Raw genomic sequence first — 22,046 nt, 5'->3', positions numbered from 1 at the left:
CAACCTACCAATCTCAGCGCGGACACTCTAACCACTATAATCCGGTGTGCCTTATATATGGACCAATATTGAGCCACAACAGATCTCGCAACTACGGGATGCATAAAGTAACCCCAGCCTCTACTGTAGCATCTATTCTATGCGCCTTATAATGCGATGCGCCTTATATATGAACAAAGTTTTAAAATAAGCCATTCATTGAAGGTGCGCCTTATAACCCGGTGCGCCTTATAGTGCGGAAAATACGGTAAATAAAAACACTGTCATTATGTAAAAATAGGCCTGGGCAATATATCGATTTTATTGATATATTTGAGTTTTTTGTTGCGGACGAGTTAACAAATAAAACAAATATTTTTTTCTCCTATTGCTACTGCATACTTTTTGCCCCTCAGGAGCATCCGTAGTTTGCGCTGTACCCCTAATTCCTTAGTGGCACTAGCAAAACATAGCTTATGCTAACGCTAAGGAGCGCGAGACTTTTGTTCCACAGAAAATAAAAGTGTTGTTAGTACTTTGGTTTTGCGGAAACAGGTGTGGAACAAGTGACTGCACGCTGCATCCATCCATCCATTTTCTACCGCTTGTCTCTTATAGGGTCGCGGGGGGTGCTGGAGCCTACCCCAGCTGCACACGGGGGAGAAGGCGGGGTACACCCTGGACAGGTCGCCACCTCATCGCAGGGCCAACACATATAGACAGACAACATTCACAAAGTTTGTTTAAAAAAGACAACAAACTTATTCCTGCATCCTAAACCGAAGCCTCCAGTCGAGTGTGGGAATTACAACTGTTTTTGAGTCTAACAATACTGCAACAACAAACAAACTACTGGCTAAAAATCAACTTACTGTTATGTTATGTTATTTTCATTTATTATGGTGTGGTGGAATCATTTACGGCAGCACGGTGGAAGAGGGGTTAGTGCATCTGCCTCACAATACGAAGGTCCTGAGTAGTCTTGGGTTCAATCCCGGGCTCGGGATCTTTCTGTGTGGAGTTTGCATGTTCTCCCCGTGACTGCGTGGGTTCCCTCCGGGTACTCCGGCTTCCTCCCACCTCCAAAGACATGCACCTGGGGATAAGTTGATTGGCAACACTAAATTGGCCCTAGTGTGTGAATGTGAGTGCGAATGTTGTCTGTCTATCTGTGTTGGCCCTGCGATGAGGTGGCGACTTGTCCAGGGTGTACCCCGCCTTCCGCCCGATTGTAGCTGAGATAGGCTCCAGCGCCCCCCGCGACCCCAAAGGGAATAAGCGGTAGAAAATGGATGGATGGATGGAATCATTTACACCAGGTATGTATGATGCAGCAGGTATGTATGATGCAGCACAGTGCACAGAGCAATCTCTAAAGCAATCGCTCTGCACACCGCCAAGATGTGTGAATGAAAACGCCTCTCTTTATCCACTAATTAAAACTATAGTCCTCTCAATGTTTGACTTGATTATTTGTTTGTATGCAATGTACAGGTAAAAGCCAGTAAATTAGAATATTTTGAAAAACTTGATTTATTTCAGTAATTGCATTCAAAAGGTGTAACTTGTACATTATATTTATTCATTGCACACAGACTGATGCATTCAAATGTTTATTTCATTTAATTTTGATGATTTGAAGTGGCAACAAATGAAAATCCAAAATTCCTTGTGTCACAAAATTAGAATATTACTTAAGGCTAATACAAAAAAGGGATTTTTAGAAATGTTGGCCAACTGAAAAGTATGAAAATGAAAAATATGAGCATGTACAATACTCAATACTTGGTTGGAGCTCCTTTTGCCTCAATTACTGCGTTAATGCGGCTTGGCATGGAGTCGATGAGTTTCTGGCACTGCTCAGGTGTTATGAGAGCCCAGGTTGCTCTGATAGTGGCCTTCAACTCTTCTGCGTTTTTGGGTCTGGCATTCTGCATCTTCCTTTTCACAATACCCCACAGATTTTCTATGGGGCTAAGGTCAGGGGAGTTGGCGGGCCAATTTAGAACAGAAATACCATGGTCCGTAAACCAGGCACGGGTAGATTTTGCGCTGTGTGCAGGCGCCAAGTCCTGTTGGAACTTGAAATCTCCATCTCCATAGAGCAGGTCAGCAGCAGGAAGCATGAAGTGCTCTAAAACTTGCTGGTAGACGGCTGCGTTGACCCTGGATCTCAGGAAACAGAGTGGACCGACACCAGCAGATGACATGGCACCCCAAACCATCACTGATGGTAGAAACTTTACACTAGACTTCAGGCAACGTGGATCCTGTGCCTCTCCTGTCTTCCTCCAGACTCTGGGACCTCGATTTCCAAAGGAAATGCAAAATTTGCATGGTTGGGTGATGGTTTGGGGTGCCATGTCATCTGCTGGTGTCGGTCCACTCTGTTTCCTGAGATCCAGGGTCAACGCAGCCGTCTACCAGCAAGTTTTAGAGCACTTAATGCTTCCTGCTGCTGACCTGCTCTATGGAGATGGAGATTTCAAGTTCCAACAGGACTTGGCGCCTGCACACAGCGCAGAATCTACCCGTGCCTGGTTTACGGACCATGGTATTTCTGTTCTAAATTGGCCCGCCAACTCCCCTGACCTTAGCCCCATAGAAAATCTGTGGGGTATTGTGAAAAGGAAGATGCAGAATGCCAGACCCAAAAACGCAGAAGAGTTGAAGGCCACTATCAGAGCAACCTGGGCTCTCATAACACCTGAGCAGTGCCAGAAACTCATCGACTCCATGCCACGCCGCATTAACGCACTAATTGAGGCAAAAGGAGCTCCAACCAAGTATTGAGTATTGTACATGCTCATATTTTTCATTTTCATACTTTTCAGTTGGCCAACATTTCTAAAAATCCCTTTTTTGTATTAGCCTTAAGTAATATTCTAATTTTGTGACACACGGAATTTTGGATTTTCATTTGTTGCCACTTCAAATCATCAAAATTAAATGAAATAAACATTTGAATGCATCAGTCTGTGTGCAATGAATAAATATAATGTACAAGTTACACCTTTTGAATGCAATTACTGAAATAAATCAAGTTTTTCAAAATATTCTAATTTACTGGCTTTTACCTGTATAACACTACATTTTTATGTACAGAAGTACTTTATTCAAGACAAAAGTATTAAGACTTCACTTCATTGAGCTCAATGTTGGAGATTATTATTTATTTGCATGCAGTGTCCGATGCTACATTCTTGTTGATTATTTTATTCAAGTCAAAAGTATTGTTTCCCAGAGGAAGCTCTTAATTTAATTCATTGAAAATTATTTAATTAAAAAGTATAAGAACATTATTCAAATTTAGAATTTTGCTAAGAGTAAGTTCTAGTGTATGCTGTGTCATTTCAATCTAGTAGTTTTTGATCAAATAAACAAAAAGCATTTTTTGAATTATCTTTGTCATTTGGATTCAATGGTTTCTTCAAAATGTAGAGCAAGAAAATAGGAAAAGCAGAGATTTCATTTGTAGGCCATATCGCCCAGGCCTAGTAAAAACAAATCAATACAAATGATTCAAATCAATAAATAAAAGAAACTGAAGAACACACGACTCATGCAGAGTTAAAAGCCCAAAAATAAGTGGATTTAAAGACAGGACTTAAACGGGTCATATAATGATTTTTTTCTGCGTTTAAAACACTTCCTTGTAGTCTACATAACATGTCATGGTGGTTCTTTGGTCAAAACTGTGCATAGAATATGTTTTACAGAGCAACTTCAAGCTGCTTTCTGACAGTCTCTTCAGCATGCGCCGTTTTGTGGACGGTCTTATTTACCTGACTACTTCTTCTCCCCGTCAGCCATGTTGTAGTTTTTAGCACTTCCATATTGAGTCTACTGACAGATATAAGTTAGAACTATACGCTACTTTATATTAGAAATGACAACAGCAGAGGATGCATGTGCATGTACGAGCCAGTCTGCCCCACAACAAGACGACAGAGAAAAAGAATGAGCTTATTGACTACAATGGCAGGCGACAATGGAACACTCACGCAAAACTCTTTGGGTAAAACTTTACAACATACGGAGATATCCCGTGACATGTATTATTGTATTGTCATAATTTACCTTGGAAGCCTCTGAGCTAGCCTGTAGGATGAAAGCACCGATGCACTGCTGGTAGCGGTTCCGGTGCATTATTATGAAGGAATGAGGAAGCCCTGACGCTACACAAAAAGTACAATCAACAAATGCCGTCATTGATAGCAAACAAGTACATCAAACATGTTATCTTATTACTTGATGCATTGAGCTGATCAATGTTCCTGAGCTGGAGACGGTCCAAAGAAACGGGCTGGTCAAGAACCGTGAAGGTGCATCCTTCCTTCAGCAGCTGATCCAGTTCCAGGTTCTGTGGCAGCCTCAGGGGATTCTGTTCTGGACCGATGGACCTCTGCACACAATGCAGAGAGGAAGCACGTGAGGGAGGCGGTGTGATGGAGTGGAAGATGGCTACGCACCTTCTTGTTCCTCTTTAACTTGGTGATGAGCAGGAACTCATCGAAGAGGAACAGATAGACGTCGATGAGCTTTGAGTTCTCTGGGAGTGAAGCAGAGTAAGATGGCATAAGATTGTGTCGGCATGTCTGATCTGCGTCTGCTTGCAGAGTGCGGACCTGCGCGCACCAGTTTGCCGTCATGCAGCAGACTTCTGTGAGAAATCAGATTCTCAAGGGTGACATCCTTCAGCAGATGTTTGAGGTTCTGTGGAAAGTAAACAAGTACACTAATAACACTTATGGCTGAAATGTTATCTGATGTATCAGCACAAAACTAACATTAACAGGGTTAGTACAACTCTTCCAACATCTACTGTACTTTCATGCTTTTACAGTAGGCTGCATTGTAAGTATCTACTGTACTACAGTAAGTTAAAGTTAAAGTTGTCACACATACACTAGGTGTGGCGAAATTATTCTCTGCATTTGACCCATCACCCTTGATCACCCCCTGGGAGGTGAGGGGAGCATTAAGCAGCAGCGGTGGCCGCGCCCGGGAATCATTTTTGGTGATTTAACCCCCAATTCCAACCCTTGATGCTGAGTGCCAAGCAGAGAGGTAATGGGTCCCATTTTTATAGTCTTTGGTATGACTCGGCCGGGGTTTGAACTCACAACCTACCGATCTCAGGGCGGACACTCTAACCACTAGGCCACTGAGTAGTACTGTAGAGCTGAAATGATTAGGGACTATAGTACATGTTGTTTTAGCAACACTGACAGAGCCTTCTCCATGACTGCTCCCACCCTCTGGAACACTCTTCCCAAACCCATCCGTGACTGCCCAGACCTTCCCACCTTTAAAAGCCTTCTCAAAACACACCTACCGTATTTTTCGGAATATAAATCAGTTTTTTCATAGTTTGGCCGGGCTCCCGTGCGACTTATATATGTTTTTTCCTTTTTTATTATGTATTTCGGCTGGTGCGGCTTATACTCCGGTGCGACTTATACTCTGAAAAATACGGTATTCAGATCTGCTTTTAACCAGTGATTAGTGATTAGTGTTCTGTGTCTTGTAATGACCTGTCTTGTAATTGTCCTGTATTATGTATTTTACAATGTACTGCTTTTATATTTCCTGTATTTTATATTCTTACTTTAAACTATTTTATATTTAAATGTTTTATCCTGTAAAGCGTCTTTGAGTGCTCTGAAAAGTGCTATACTAAATAAAATGTATTATTATTATTATTATTATTATTAAAATGACCATCTATCATTATTTTGAAGATTTTACTACTATGTATCACATGTGAGCTACAGTACACATTTGTCTGTCATATATAGTTACTAGGGGTGGCAAAGTAATCGTATAGTAATCCAGTAATCCACCGTAAGCCATATTTGAGTCCTTCGGTACAGTCAATGAACAAAATGCTAAACAAAAAAGTTAATAGTTTTTGTGTAAACTGCTTCAATCATTTTTGTAATGAAACAAAGAAAATGCAAACTCAGCAGGAAAATCTTTGCTAAAAAGAAAAGAAAAAAAAAGTCATTAGTTATATTATTATTTAATAGAATTAACTAATAAATTAAAAGTGGCATGATGCAGACAACAGTGACAGTTTGCAGAGTGAATTATTCATTGAAGTGCAGCATTAATTTGTAACACTGGCAACACACTGATATCATCTTATCCACTTATTTGTCGGTTCATGTATTTCAGTGGGAGGTTGAACTGTCCTTAGTGGCGGACGAGGCTTTTCAAGCTCTGGCTTTTCCTTAGCACTTCCGCTAGCTATGACTTCTACAGGCCAAAGTACACTTACACCTGTAATGGTTACCCCTTGTATGTACCGTAATTAGGGCTGCAACGAATAGTCGGCATTGTCGACAATTATATTTGTCGACCATAGTGGTGACGTCTTCACTCGTGTTTTTCCGGGCGGAAGCAGGTCCACATCGCCACTCGCAAAAACATCGCCAGTGACAACATGTAAAGTGTGGGAACATTTCCTCTTATTCTTGTTAAAACCTTGCTCATTTTGCAAAGCGCACCTTTTTTTATGGCAGTACATCTGACATACGTGAGCATTTAAAGCAGAGGCATGATGAAACTTTGTCTACATCAATTCAAGTACTTGAAAAAGCCGTAAAAAAAAGGCAAAATGACATACGTGAACCCCACACACACACACACACACACACACACACACACACACACACACACACACACACACACACACACACACACACACACACACACACACACACACACACACACACACACACACACACACACACACACACACACACACACACACACACACAGTGCGAGACAGGCAGGCACCAATGCGTAGGTATCATAAGATTAAACATACAATCTATTAAATAGCCAACATTTTAAGAATTAATCAAAGACACAATTCTATACATTGAGTAATGTGAGTGCTACAACTGCCAGGAGTTAATTAATAGTCAATATACCAGTGTGCAGCTTTTTAAACATCACAAAAGGCTTGTTTTCTTTTTAAGGAAGTTCGATTTTGTGTTTTTTGTTTGTTGTCATTGCTCCTATTTTAAACTTTTTTTTTAAATATCAATTTGCCTTTCCTTTCTTTGAAATGGACATTTTAATAGTCATATTAATTTTTGTTACAACTGAATCAGCAGCACAGTTACAGTAAAAATAAATATTTATGAATGAATTAGTCATCTTTGTTGTTAGTAAGCACATGCCTAAAATAACTTCAGCTGCATTTAGAAGATGATGGAAAAATTAGAACCATTAAATAGGTGTACGCTTTATCATCAGACTAATCGTTAAGATAATCGTATTGTATGTACTGAAATAGTTACGCTTGTATGTCTTGTAATAGTTACCCTTGTATGTACCAGTAATAGTTACCCTTGTATGTACTGTAATAGTTACCGGTACCTTTGTATGTACCAGTAATAGTTACTCTTATATGTAACGCAATGAAATGTAGGATAGAAGCATTCCTAAGGCATTCAATCTATCTAATGAACCCCTCAGTCAGTAGGGATGGGAACTGAAAACCAGTTCTTGTTGAGAACCATTGTTTTGATTTATAGGAATCATTTTTCAAGTGCATTTACAAAGTGAATATTTCATCACAGGGACGAAAAACTACTAGAAACATTAGCGCAAAAACTTAACTTTGAAAGAATGACATGTTTTTGATCCCGTCCAAACCAAAAGTGAATCTCCACCAGCATCGGCAACAGCCTGTCTTTTACTGCAGAACTGCAGGTAACTAGCACTGCCTATCAAGTTAGCGCCTCATTGTAAAAGCTGCTATTATTTAAGAGGGGGGAATTTTGCCTCTGAGCTGCCACCTTAACGTGGTAGAGGAGTTTGCGTGTCCCAATGATCCTAGGAGCTATGTTGTCCGGGGGCTTTATGCCCCCTGGTAGGGTCTCCCAAGACAAACTGGTCCTAGGTGAGGGATCAGACAAAGAGCAGCTCGAAGACCTCCATGAATAATAAAAAACAAGGACCCAGATTTCCCTCGCCCGGACGCGGGTCACCGGGGCCCCCCTCTGGAGCCAGGCCCGGAGGTGGGGCATGATGGCGAGCGCCTGGTGGCCGGGCCTGTCCCCATGGGGCCTGGCCGGGCACAGCCCGAAGAGGCAACGTGGGTCCCCCCTCCAATGGGCTCACCACCCATAGCAGGGGTCATAGAGGTTGGGTGCGATGTGAGCTGGGTGGCAGCCGAAGGCAGGGCACTTGGCGGTCCTATCCTCGGCTACAGAAGCTAGCTCTTGGGACGTGGAACGTCACCTCGCTGGGGGGGAAGGAGCCTGAGCTAGTGCGCGAAGTGGAGAAGTTCCCGCTAGATATAGTCGGACTCACTTCGACGCACAGCAAGGGCTCTGGAACCAGTTCTCTCGAGAGGGGCTGGACTCTCTTCCACTCTGGCGTTGCCGGCAGTGAGAGGCGACGGGCTGGGGTGGCAATTCTTGTTTCCCCCCGGCTCAGAGCCTTTACGTTGGAGTTCAACCCGGTGGACGAGAGGGTAGCTTCCCTCCGCCTTCGGGTGGGGGAACGGGTCCTGACTGTGGTTTGCGCTTACGCGCCAAACCGCAGTTCAGAGTACCCACCCTTTTTGGATTCACTCGAGGGAGTACTTGAGAGTGCTCCCCCGGGTGATTCCCTCGTGCTACTGGGGGACTTCAATGCTCATGTTGGCAACGACAGTGAAACCTGGAGAGGCGTGATTGGGAAGAATGGCTGCCCGGATCTGAACCCGAGCGGTGTTTTGTTATTGGACTTTTGTGCCCGACACAGATTGTCCATAACGAACACCATGTTCAAACATAAGGGTGTCCATATGTGCACTTGGCACCAGGACACCCTAGGCCGCAGTTCCATGATCGACTTTGTAGTTGTGTCATCGGATTTGCGGCCTCATGTTTTGGACACTCGCGTGAAGAGAGGGGCGGAGCTTTCTACCGATCACCACCTGGTGGTGAGTTGGCTGCGATGGTGGGGGAGGATGCCGGACAGACCTGAGGGTTTGCTGGGAACGTCTGGCAGAGTCTCCTGTCAGAGAGAGTTTCAATTCCCACCTCCGGAACGACTTTGAACATGTCACGAGGGAGGTGCTGGACATTGAGTCCGAATGGACCATGTTCCGCGCCTCTATTGTCGAGGCGGCTGATTGGAGCTGTGGCCGCAAGGTAGTTGGTGCTTGTCGTGGCGGTAATCCTAGAACCCGTTGGTGGACACCAGCGGTGAGGGATGCCGTCAAGCTGAAGAAGGAGTCCTATCGGGTTCTTTTGGCTCATAGGACTCCTGAGGCAGCGGACAGGTACCGACAGGCCAAGCGGTCTGCGACTTCAGCGGTCGCAGAGGCAAAAACTCGGACATGGGAGGAGTTCGGGGAAGCCATGGAAAACGACTTCCGGACGGCTTCGAAGCAATTCTGGACCACCATCCGCCGCCTCAGGAAGGGGAAGCAGTGCAGTGTCAACACCGTGTATGGTGGGGATGGTGCTCTGCTGACCTCGACTGCGGATGTTGTGGATCGGTGGAGAGAATACTTCGAAGATCTCCTCAATCCTACCAGCACGTCTTCCTATGAGGAAGCAGGGCCTGTGGAATCTGAGGTGGGCTCTCCTATTTCTGGGGCTGAGGTTGCCGAGGTAGTTAAAAAGCTCCTCGGTGGCAAGGCCCCGGGGGTGGATGAGATCCGCCCGGAGTTCCTTAAGGCTCTGGATGTTGTGGGGCTGTCTTGGTTGACAAGACTCTGCAACATCGCGTGGACATCGGGGGCGGTACCTCTGGATTGGCAGACCGGGGTGGTGGTTCCTCTCTTTAAGAAGGGGAACCGGAGGGTGTGTTCCAACTATCGTGGGATCACACTCCTCAGCCTTCCCGGTAAAGTCTATTCAGGTGTACTGGAGAGGAGGCTACGCCGGATAGTCGAACCTCGGATTCAGGAGGAACAGTGTGGTTTTCGTCCTGGTCGTGGAACTGTGGACCAGCTCTATACTCTCGGCAGGGTCCTTGAGGGTGCATGGGAGTTTGCCCAACCAGTCTACATGTGCTTTGTGGACTTGGAGAAGGCATTCGACCGTGTACCCCGGGAAGTCCTGTGGGGAGTGCTCAGAGAGTATGGGGTAACGGACTGTCTTATTGTGGCAGTTCGCTCCCTGTATAATCAGTGTCAGAGCTTGGTCCGCATTGCCGGCAGTAAGTCGGACACGTTTCCAGTGAGGGTTGGACTCCGCCAAGGCTGCCCTTTGTCACCGATTCTGTTCATAACCTTTATGGACAGAATTTCTAGGCGCAGTCAGGGCGTTGAGGGTATCTGGTTTGGTGGCTGCAGGATTAGGTCTCTGCTATTTGCAGATGATGTGGTCCTGATGGCTTCCTCCGGCCAAGATCTTCAGCTCTCACTGGATCGGTTCGCAGCCGAGTGTGAAGCGACTGGGATGGGAATCAGCACCTCCAAGTCCGAGTCCATGGTTCTCGCCCGGAAAAGGGTGGAGTGCCATCTCCGGGTTGGGGAGGAGATCTTGCCCCAAGTGGAGGAGTTCAAGTACCTCGGAGTCTTGTTCACGAGTGGGGGAAGAGTGGATCGTGAGATCGACAGGCGGATCGGTGCGGCGTCTTCAGTAATGCGGACACTGTATCGATCCGTTGTAGTGAAGAAGGAGCTGAGCCGGAAGGCAAAGCTCTCGATTTACCGGTCGATCTACGTTCCCATCCTCACCTATGGTCATGAGCTTTGGGTCATGACCGAAAGGACAAGATCACGGGTACAAGCGGCCGAAATGAGTTTCCTCCGCCGAGTGGCGGGGCTCTCTCTTAGAGATAGGGTGAGAAGCTCTGTCATTCGGGGGGAGCTCAAAGTAAAGCCGCTGCTCCTCCACATCGAGAGGAGCCAGATGAGGTGGTTCGGGCATCTGGTCAGGATGCCACCCGAACGCCTCCCTAGGAAGGTGTTTCGGGCACGTCCGACCGGTAGGAGGCCACGGGGAAGACCCAGGACACGCTGGGAAGACTATCTCTCCCGGCTGGCCTGGGAACGCCTCGGGATCCCCCGGGAGGAGCTGGACGAAGTGGCTGGGGAGAGGGAAGTCTGGGCTTCCCTGCTTAAGCTGCTGCCCCCGCGACCCGACCTCGGATAAGCGGAAGAAGATGGATGGATGGATGGATGGATGGAATTTTGCCTATCATTCACAATCATTATGTGAGAAAAGCACATATGTTTTTCTTTTTTTTATGCGTTCTATCTCGTGAATAAACGCTTGCAAGAGTCAGCCAACAATGGAGATAATAGGAGTCGGTCTATTCAGCTTACCGTATTTGTCGGAGTATAAGTCGCTCCGGAGTATAAGTCGCACCGGCCGAAAATGCATAATGAAGGAAAAAAACATATAAGTCACACTGGAGTATAAGTCGCATTTTTTCGGGAAATTTATTTGATAGAACCCAACACCAAGAATAGACATTTGAAAGGCAATTTAAAATAAATAAAGAATAGTGAACAACAGGCTGAATAAGTGTACGTTATATAACGCATAAATAACCAACTGAGGACGTGCCTGGTATGTTAACGTAACATATTATGGTAAGAGTCATTCAAGTAACTATAACATATAGAACATGCTATACGTTTACCAAACAATCTGTCACTCCTAATAGCTAAATCCCATGAAATCTTATATGTCTAGTCTCTTACGTGAATGAGCTAAATAATATTATTTGATATTTAACGGTAAGGTGTTAATAATTTCACACATAAGTCGCTCCTGAGTATAAGTCGCACCCCTAACTATGAAAAAAACTGCGACATATAGTCCGAAAAATACGGTATTTATACAGTCCTCTAAAAACATTCAAAAACCCCATCAACGTTTTATATACTTGCTGTAAGTATATACTGTATGTAATGTAGTGACAGGCATTCATAACATGTTATGTTTATGTATTTTGGACATTTTAAACATACAGCTGCGTATTGATTTTACAGACTCATTACAACGTTCACTATTTCCTTCAACAACAAAAACAACTACCGTTACTACTAATCATGGCAGACTTCATGAGAGACAAGGACTACAGTACTTTGCGACAAATGATGATCCAGGACTTTATATTTCTGAGCCTGAATATATGGAGGATGAGCTACAAGGTTTAGAGTGCTAAGCAGATTAAGCAGGTAGCACTGTTGCTAAGTGCTAAACAAAAAATACAAATTAATGAACACAATAAAACAATCACTTACTGTATAGTGCCTGCTCTCACTGGAAAACCGACTGATAGGATGTTTATATCTTCCGTTTGGACGAAGAATTAATCATAATCCTCAAGCAGGTAAAAAGAAAAAAATTAACAAAAAGAACCGAAACGAGCGTATTTTCGTGTCTTTCTAGTGATCCCAGAGTCTAAGTTGAATGTCAAAGTTGACCCACTTCTCAGCTTATGGCCAAAACCTACTATACAGAGGCACAATTTATAATCTATAATTAACTTTTACCAACTCAGAGGCGATGCAGCAGTTCACTGGCTCAATATGTCAATACCTGCATATGTCATTAATGGACCGCTATAAGTAGTTCCTCGGTGTTAGCGCTTATAATAACATTATCGCTAATACTTGGATAATTTGCAGGTCACGAGATGTAAATGGATTATTGTTGGCACGTTTTGGATGTTTTTGAGAGGCCTTTACAGACCAATAGATGACTCATTAATTGCATTGTTAGCCACCTCGTATTTTCCGTATATTACAAATTATAATGCATACTAAAAAGAAAGACGTGTGTTCTTTTCTTACAAAACCCAAAACCAGTGAAGTTGGCACGTTGTGTAATTCGTAAATAAAAACATAATACAATGATTTGCAAATCCTTTTCAACTTACATTCAATTGAATAGATTGCAAAGACAATATATTTAATGTTCGAACTGAGAAACACATTTTTTTTGCAAATAATCATTAACTTAGAATTTAATGGCAGCAACACATTGCAAAAAAGTTGGCACGGGCATTTTTACCACTGTGTTACATGGCCTTTCGCCTTACCATCACTCAGTAAACGTTTGGGAACTGAGGAGACCAATTTTTAAAGCTTTTCAGGTGGAATTCTTTCCCATTCTTGCTTGATGTACAGCTTAAGTTGTTCAACAGTCCGGGGTCTCCATTGTGGTATTTTACGCTTCATATTGCGCCACACATTTTCAATGGGAGACAGGTCTGGACTACAGGCAGGCCAGTCTAGTACTTGCACTCTTTTACTATGAAGCCACACTGTTGTAATACGTGGCTTGGCATTGTCTTGCTGAAATAAGCAGGGATGTCCATGATAACGTTGCTTGGATGGCTCCAAAACCTGTATGTACCTTTCAGCATTAATGGTGCCTTCACAGATGTGTAAGTTACCCGTGCCTCGGGCACTAATACACCCCCATACCGTCACAGATGCTGGCTTTTGAACTTTGCGCCTAACAGTCCGGATGGTTCTTTTCCTCTTTGGTCCGGAGGACACGACGTCCACAGTTTCCAAAAACAATTTGAAATGTGGACTCGTCAGACCACAGAACACTTTTCCACTTTGCATCAGTCCATCTTAGATGAGCTCGGGCCCAGCAAAGCCGGCAGCTTTTCTGGGTGTTGTTGATAAATGGCTTTTGCTTCGCATAAACTTGCACTTACAGATGTAGCGACAAACTGTAGTTACTGACAGTGGTTTTCTGAAGTGTTCCTAAGCCCATGTGGTGATATCCTTTACACACTGATGTCGCTTTTTAATGCAGTACCGCCTGAGTGATCAAAGGTCCGTAATATCATCGCTTACGTGCAATGATTTCTCCAGATTCTCTGAACCTATTGATGATATTACAGACCGTAGATGGTGAAATCCCTAAATTCCCTACACTTCATTGGTTTTGGGGTTTGTACATAGGGATTGTGAATGATAGGCAAAATTCCACAAAAAGTGCAGTTCCCATTTAAACAGAGGTGGGTAGAGTAGCCAGAAATTGTACTCAAGTAAGAGTACTGTTACTTTAGAGATTTATTACTCAAGTAAAAGTAAGGAGTAGTCACCCAAATATTTACTTGAGTTAAAGTAAAAAGTATGTTGTGAAAAAACTACTCAAGTACTGAGTAACTGATGAGTAACCTGTTCGTTTATTGATGACGGCAACAAATAATGCACAAAAACATAAAAATAGCAATGAGCAAATTCAGAGCCAGGAATATCTCTTAAGCAACTAAAACAATAATATATATTAAATAATACATTAACATAAAAAAAATGAAGGCAAATTGAGCCACAATAACTTAACAGCAGAAAATAAGAAGTTAGCCTTTACGCAAACCATAAACTGATAGGTGTGGGCTGCACCTGGGAACACACTGGGCACTTCTGATTGTTTTTTCTATGCATGCATGCATGCGTGTGTGTGTGTGTCTTTGTCTGTCTCTCTATGAGCTGCAGTGCGTTAATAAATGTCCCCACGCAATGTACATTTGACAGTGATTCATAGCAGGGAAGCTAACATCAGCCTACGGTAACAGCCAAAATATCTACTAACGTTACACACCGCGATGTGCTTCCTAAAATTTGACATTGAGTTCATGTAAGCTTAAGCTTGTTGCCGCTGAAACGTTATGTGCAGTTAAGCATGTGACCGCTTGGCTCTGTTTGATTGGTGAAACGGAGTCAAACGTCACCAGTGACTGCATTTGATTGGTGAAACGCAGGCATGCGAGAGATCCTACTTTGAAGATCTGTCTGACAAACCAAAACAAACAAAGCGTGCATTAACAGATCGATAAAAGTCAGTAGCGAGTAGCGAGCTGAATGTAGATGAATGGAGCGGAGTAAAAGTAGCGTTTCTTCTCTATAAATAAACTCAAGTAAAAGTAAACGTATGTTGCATTAAAACTACTCTTAGAAGTACAATTTATCTCAAAAGTTACTCAAGTAGATGTAACGAAGTAAATGTAGCACCTCTGCCTTAAGTGTCAACGTTAAAATAAATGCTTCTCATGTATCAAACCAATAAGGAAGCAAGTCGCAGAATTGAAAATGGAATTGGAATCGTAAAGATAACATCAATTTCTGAATCTCTATCAGTCTGACTTTTGAACATTCAGTGTTTTTTTTTTTTTTTTTACTAACCTCTGGGATAATGGCTCGTTTGTCTCGCTCCCACACAGGAAGCCACACCAGAGCGTCTCTCAGCTGTTTGACTTTCTGATAGTTGTCTAGCCACTTTACCTTTCCTTCCAGGTCACCTTGGAGACAAGACAACATTACTATTTAATTGTTAGTTCACTGTTGCTCTGATTTGGTGCAATGTCAATAAAACATTAAACAAAGGAGAACATTTGTATCAAGTCAAATAGTTGTCAGAGTACAACTTCTAAAATCAGACAGCAATGAAGTCATACAATTTAGAATTTGAACAGTTCTAAGTAAATATCCACTTTCAAAGTTGCACCACGTCACATGACATTATTGCAAATCTTTTAGACATAAGTTCAAGCATTGAAAAAAACATAACCGCCTTTAGCTTTTTCTTAAAAGGGAACAGCACTTTTTTTTTTTAATTTTGCCTATTATGCACAATCCTTATGTAAGACAAGAACACGTCTTTTTTTAAATTCATTCTAACTCGTAAATAAACGCTAGCAAAGTCAGCAAACAATTGAGCTAATGGGAGTCATGACGTCATTGCGTCTACAGCACCCATAAAACCCACACAAAACTTCCAAAAAAGCGCCAACAATACTCCATTTACATGTCGTGACCTGAATATTAACCAAGTATTAGTGATATTGTTATTATAGGCACTAAAGTTAAGGACATACTTTTAGTGGTGCATTGATCTTGGAGAAGTAACTAGCGTGTGCTTCTCTATTGACATCATAAGCTGGTGAGCTGCCCTCTCGACTCTGAGCTGGTGACTGTTAATTTTAGATTATATAAATCATGCCTCTCACCTGGATAGTAGAAGGATGTGGGGAATTTTGACAACCAATGTAGACGCAGAGATGGCGAGAGACACAAAACGCTTGTTTACACCCACATTTTTTTAAACCTTCGTGAGGCTTATGATTAATTCTTCAACAAAACGGGAAGATATGAACATCCCATCAGTCGTCATCTCAGTGAGAGCAGATATTGCACAGTAAAGACCTGATTTATTAAAGTTCTGTGTGTACTAAAGCACGTGCAAACTTGATAACACACGCAAAGCTGATATACTAAACATGTGCAAAGTGGATTGCGTCTGTTAAGTGAGCAGAAAAAGGCGTGCAATCCAGTTTGAGTCTTTGTCTTCATTAATATACAAAATGAATGCTGATTATCAAAATGCCCGCAATACTGGGAGGAGACAATGCAAACAATTATTTAGCAGAGACAACCTGTTTTACCATATTAGAAAGTGATGGCGGCACCTAATGTAGCGTTTTTATTTAGCACAAACTAACAGCTACAGACACACAACTGTCGGTTAAGTGCCGCCACTGCAAAGATAGACAATGGACACATTGGAATCCTCCATCTTAAGTGTGTGTCAAGTTGACATATCTGGACTGACATAAAAAAGAAATATTAGACACATCGTATATTCAGCAACCTCATTTCATACTGCATGTAGGGCGACTTAAGAGGCTGATTATGTAGATGGACTTGCCGAGTCCGACTTCTTCTAAAAGGACCATAAAAGTGGTACATGTCTCCTGCATGTTTGAAAACCTAGCAAAAGGTAGGTAAATGATCAAGTGTATCCACGGTGATGCCTCGTACGTATAGTACACACAACATACTAATTTAAAACAGGCGGTCTGTACCACTTTTCAATTGTACACGCAGTTTTAGTACATCGCTCGCAATACGGCCACTAACAGTACACGCTATATTATTGTTTGCACACGCTGCAGCTATGGGCTTAGTAAATCAGGCCCGAAGCATTAGTTCTGTTATCTTTGTTGTCTCTCACTAAGTCTACCGTGAGTTGCAGTCAGTGTTGTTGAAGGAAAAAGCCAACGTTGTGATATGTCTATGAAATTAATGTTACTGCATTACATAAATACTTACAGCGTGTATATACTGTAAAACCTTAATGGAGGTTTTTGGATGCTTTTCAGACCGCCTTTTAGGCGGAATAGAGCGACTTCCTTTGACTCCTTTGTTGGCTGAATTTTGATAACGTTTATGAGTTAGTGCATAGAAAAAAAAACATGTGTTCTCGTCTTACATAGGAATTGTGAATGATAGGCAACTTTCCCATAAATGTGCAGTTCCCCTTTAAAACGTTTATGATGACGTTTTTACGATTCTTTTCTAATTTGCTGTATTGGAGAGAGAAATAACATTGTTGGAGAGACAAAAAAAAATTGTAAAAAAAGCATAAAAAGTAAAACAAATGTTTAGAATATAAATTCGCAAACAAGCCGTCTGTGTGTGTTTTTAGTTGTGGGAATGCCCTACAACAGTATTTTCCGCTGCTTGTTAAGAGAAATACATTCTTTTCATGTCATTCTCCAAATTTGTTGCTAGTTGCTTTTATGAAAAAGTGTAACTTGTGGGGTCTGAATGCTCGCTAAAAGAGTCCCCAGGTTGGCAACATCAACCTCCAGCTACGTCTTCTTACACTCTGGCAGACCAGGTGCTATCAGGTGTTATAACCAGAGTTACGATGCATACCGCCACCTACCTTGCAACGTTGTAACAAGTTACATCAGAAAGTCCTTAGTGATGCTTTTATGAGGGCAAACAGGTGGCACCAAATATTTTTAGTGTTGACCTGATTTTGTTGTTGGTTAAAATCAAAGTGCATTTCTGGCACACAGCATGCTGTAAAAACTAAATAGATATATTATTAATGATATATTACATTACATTATTTGTTTTGCTACCTTTAAAAGCTAAGCTATGGATGTTTCGTACGTGTTTCTTGGATAAATTGGTGCTTTACTTTATGTATTAGTCTTGGCCCTAGAACAGATAAGTTTTATCTCCATTATTACTGTGTGGATACGGTATTCTAATCAGAGGCTAACCACCATCCTGTATTGGTCTGATTCAGCTTGAGGTGTTAACCTGTACTTTGTACATGTCACTGTGTGCCAACATGTTGGATTGAGGTAGTTGTCTGCCAAAAACAGGTGTGACACTGTGCTGATAGAATAGCACAAACTCTGCTTTTACAATAAATACACGCCTTGTCACCGCACCTAAGCATATCTGCCCCACCTCTTTAATGGTTACAGGAAATTATGTAATCAGCCTCTTAATGATTTATGGTTCTTGTCCAATGAGCCTATGGCTTATTTTTTTGAACAAGAAAGTGGTGTGGGCAAAGTTGTGGAAAAAAATCCTGGTGTTACTATACTACTAGAGAAGATGAAAAAGCCCTCCAGCCATGATCAGCTGAGCAATATAGCTGTGATATGACACCAGAGGCACAGTGGAATGTTCACCTTGTCAGCATTAGGACAACTTGCATGTGGCTGAATGCCAAGTTTTTTTTTGTTGAAGAATACATAGGAAGTACTCACATATAGACATGTCTACTTGCTCCGCTACAGCCTGCACATCATCCCTTCCTTTCTCCTCCGTCTCAAACCGTCTTGCGATGTTCCGTAGTAGCAGCGGGTACCGGGTTAGCCTCTGCAACGGTGCCACCAGTAAGTCGCGCAGTTGTAGCCGGCGACACTGCTCATGTCGTTCACACCACTGGACAGACAGGTCGGTTGCAGAGGTTGGCAAAAGGTTGAGGAAAAAGAGACAATGGATGGCAAAAACAAAGGGTTTGAGAGCAGGTTTCTTACAATAATGACAGCAATGTGTATTGGCTTTCTAATCAAGGTGCACATGGTATAAAAAAAATAATAGTATAAAAAAGGTGCATGGTATGATGAACACACAGTGTAAGTGCCCTTGTGTACCTTGACATAAGATCCAAAGTCCTCTCTGGGCTTCAGGCTGTCCAGATAAATCAAAGCTGTAGAGTAGTTGAGGCAGTATTTCTGCAGGCAGTGGCATATGCTCTCCTGAAAAGCCTGCCAACAGATAACAGAACATCAGATAGTACACTGCAGATCAACTAAATGAACAATGTCAGTCTGATACAAATAAACTGAGTCTGATGTAAACTAACACAAATCTACTTCATTAGGTAAGCAAAATCAAATAAAAGCCGAGTATTAATGTTTAAGCTCAATAAGTGAGCTCTGCTGACAATTGCATAGAAGAATGTTGTTTTTCGCATTTTAACTCACAAATTGCTACTTGCATTTTGGTGTGGTTCTGGATAATGAATTCAGAATTTTGCTATTCATAATATATCTCAGTATAAAAACTCTGACCAGCAGAAATACTCCATCAACAGGACATGGGCTTCATGTACAAAGCTTGCGCACGCATAAAAAAATCTGCCGTACGCCCTATTTTCACGACAAAAGTGAGATGTTGAAAGAAAAAAAAAATGACGTGGACATGGAAATGTGCGCTGGCTCACGGCAACTTCATAGCTGGCGTACGTACATTTCTACAGGCTGTGGATACTTTAGCGACACACAATTGATGCCTGCGTAACAGTTCACATAAAAAGTGACAACTTTTACTTCCCAGACTGATTGACGTGCGCATCAGAGACATATGAACAATTTCAACTTTTTTTTAAATTTCCACCTGCGTTCAGTTCTCGGAGACACCGTGATGCCTGGTTGATAGTCGCTGTGCGGTTTGCTTGAAACACTTGTGATTGGTCAGAAAGTGCCGAGCTCCAGCACATGGCTATTGTGACTTCTTACAGGAAGTGAAAACCAGTTTTGGTGAACCAAGCCAAGATGACTGTTGTACAGCAAGCAGTGCGCAAACTTTCTGAGTACAAAAGAGGCTTAAATCTTCTTGCAAAAAGCAGATATGAGCAAAAAATTTAACTATGCAATGGAATTTCCCTATACCTTATCAAAAAAAGATTTGTCGAGTGATATCAAAGATTATACGTTGGTCACGTTCTCAGACATATCAAACTAATGTGCTCTTGACGCCACTCTACATGACAAAACAGATGGAAACTTGGAAAAGCATTAAGGTCTACAACTTCTTTGTGTGTGACTGGGTCAAGGAAATTGGACTCTCCCGGATATATCATGCATTGTTTTTGCTCGTTAAGGTTGCATTTCATGATTTAACTTCGCTTCTACTGCCATATTTGTTGCTGTTGTTTTCTTCGTTTACTAGTAGCGTGTTTTTCCCCATCTTTATCAACACATAACTTTAGATGTCAAAATTGTGTATGTGCTGAAAACTTAATTTATGATTGCTGCCTTTGGTAAAAGCTTAACTCTTTTTTGCTCACATTTGATTTATTTTATTTAGACTTGCCAAGTTGGTGCTTTACGGAACACTCGTCGCTAAAATGTGTCTTAAGAAATACAAATACTTATAAGGGGGAACACTAAATGTTAAAATGATATCAAACAAACTTAAAGTGATCACTGCAAACTTGTGCATTCTTCGGCTCTGCTTCCTTGTACTGGAGTGTGTGTTGCTTTTCTAAAATCGTTTCGTAAAAATCGTAAACCTTTTTAATTACCTCTCGAGGAACTCTGAAGAAAGGTTTATCCTTTTCACCATTTGAACGATCCGTACAGACGAAAACAATGCAAGAATAGGGCATTTTTCTTTGAGGAAGGCTAAATGGCGCCGAGTACCCATTGAGAACAAATGCTGGCTTGACCACAACGCGTATTAAAAGAACTGGACGTGAGCCGGACGTGAAGTTATTTTGAATCCAAGCAATAGTTCAATATGATATGCATATGTATAAGGGGGCATGGTCTGGCCCTGATCTGGGCATGCCAAGCCAAAAATACATCTTTGGAGGATTCCAAGTAGATCGCGATGTAACGAAGAAATGTGATTGAATGTGTGCGTGCGAACACTTTCACACATCTGAATTTTTACTGGCGAACAACATTTTCTGGACGTGATCGTACATCCATATTTAGTAAGAAAGCCACGCAGCTCTTTATACATGAGGGCCCAGGTGTTCTGCCTTGGTGTTGTTCTGCGCTATAATATGCTGTAAAAGTAAAAAAATAATACTACCATGTACAACTTATACAAAAATCTTTCATACAGCTTTTTTGGATTGAATTAGACAAAATAATTAATTAGATGAATTAAGTGGGTAATTCTTTGCAATAACATAAATCCAAAACATAAAAACTACAAGTGCCAGTTGTGGCACACATGCCTTAGGTTGGTGAGTACTGTTCTCGGCTCTTTATCAAATGTGTTTCAATTGAAGCTTTCTCCATGCCAGCAGTGTGTGTCACGTAATGATTCTTGTTGATCACAACAAAGTGTTCACACGCAAAACGGTTCTCAGTCCCTCCCTGTATTGCTGAGGTATTGTCTGTCTGCACTGACACGCACTGACAGCCCATTAACTCGTCCAAAAGTGAAAACATGTGGCTTCAATAATAAGCTTCAAAGTTCCCATAACATTGTGAGTCATGTGTTTGATTCAAATCATCCTGCAAGCCTCCTCCCTTTCATTTACGACTCAATGCCAATGTTCATCTGTTTGCCACACTCTAAAGCACATTTTATTAGTTATTAGAACATATGACGTACATTCATGCTTTAATCCAAGGGTGTCCAAACTTTTTGACTCAGGAGAACTAATTTTGCTAAAAAAAATGTGGCCGGGGGCCGAAAGCGTGTACAAATATGTACATAGATATACAGTATATATACATACAAACAGGTAAAAGCCAGTAAATTAGAATATTTTGAAAAACTTGATTTATTTCAGTAATTGCATTCAAAAGGTGTAACTTGTACATTATATTTATTCATTGCACACAGACTGATGCATTCAAATGTTTATTTCATTTAATTTTGATGATTTGAAGTGGCAACAAATGAAAATCCAAAATTCCGTGTGTCACAAAATTAGAATATTACTTAAGGCTAATACAAAAAAGGGATTTTTAGAAATGTTGGCCAACTGAAAAGTATGAAAATGAAAAATATGAGCATGTACAATACTCAATACTTGGTTGGAGCTCCTTTTGCCTCAATTACTGCGTTAATGCGGCGT

General features: G+C 41.9%; 1 protein-coding gene across 3 annotated transcripts in view; it reads right to left on the bottom strand.

The window, feature by feature from the left end:
* plekhg7 (pleckstrin homology domain containing, family G (with RhoGef domain) member 7) overlaps nucleotides 1-22,046 on the bottom strand; it is a 53,025-nt gene that overhangs the window by 3,819 nt on the left and 27,160 nt on the right. For all 3 annotated transcript variants that reach the window (XM_061969923.1, XM_061969922.2, XM_061969925.2), the window contains exons 10-16: nucleotides 18,877-18,990; nucleotides 18,487-18,664; nucleotides 15,098-15,213; nucleotides 4,608-4,695; nucleotides 4,452-4,531; nucleotides 4,231-4,384; nucleotides 4,060-4,157 (exon numbers count right to left, since the gene is read on the bottom strand). In XM_061969923.1, the coding sequence (XP_061825907.1) occupies nucleotides 4,060-4,157; nucleotides 4,231-4,384; nucleotides 4,452-4,531; nucleotides 4,608-4,695; nucleotides 15,098-15,213; nucleotides 18,487-18,664; nucleotides 18,877-18,990 (828 nt within the window). The remainder of the gene's footprint in view (nucleotides 1-4,059; nucleotides 4,158-4,230; nucleotides 4,385-4,451; nucleotides 4,532-4,607; nucleotides 4,696-15,097; nucleotides 15,214-18,486; nucleotides 18,665-18,876; nucleotides 18,991-22,046) is intronic.

Source organism: Nerophis lumbriciformis, linkage group LG10 (assembly GCF_033978685.3).
Source record: "Nerophis lumbriciformis linkage group LG10, RoL_Nlum_v2.1, whole genome shotgun sequence".
NCBI classification, from domain to species: domain Eukaryota; kingdom Metazoa; phylum Chordata; class Actinopteri; order Syngnathiformes; family Syngnathidae; genus Nerophis; species Nerophis lumbriciformis.
The sequence above is the reverse complement of the archived record's forward strand: the minus strand, read 5'-3'. Positions and strand labels throughout refer to the sequence as shown.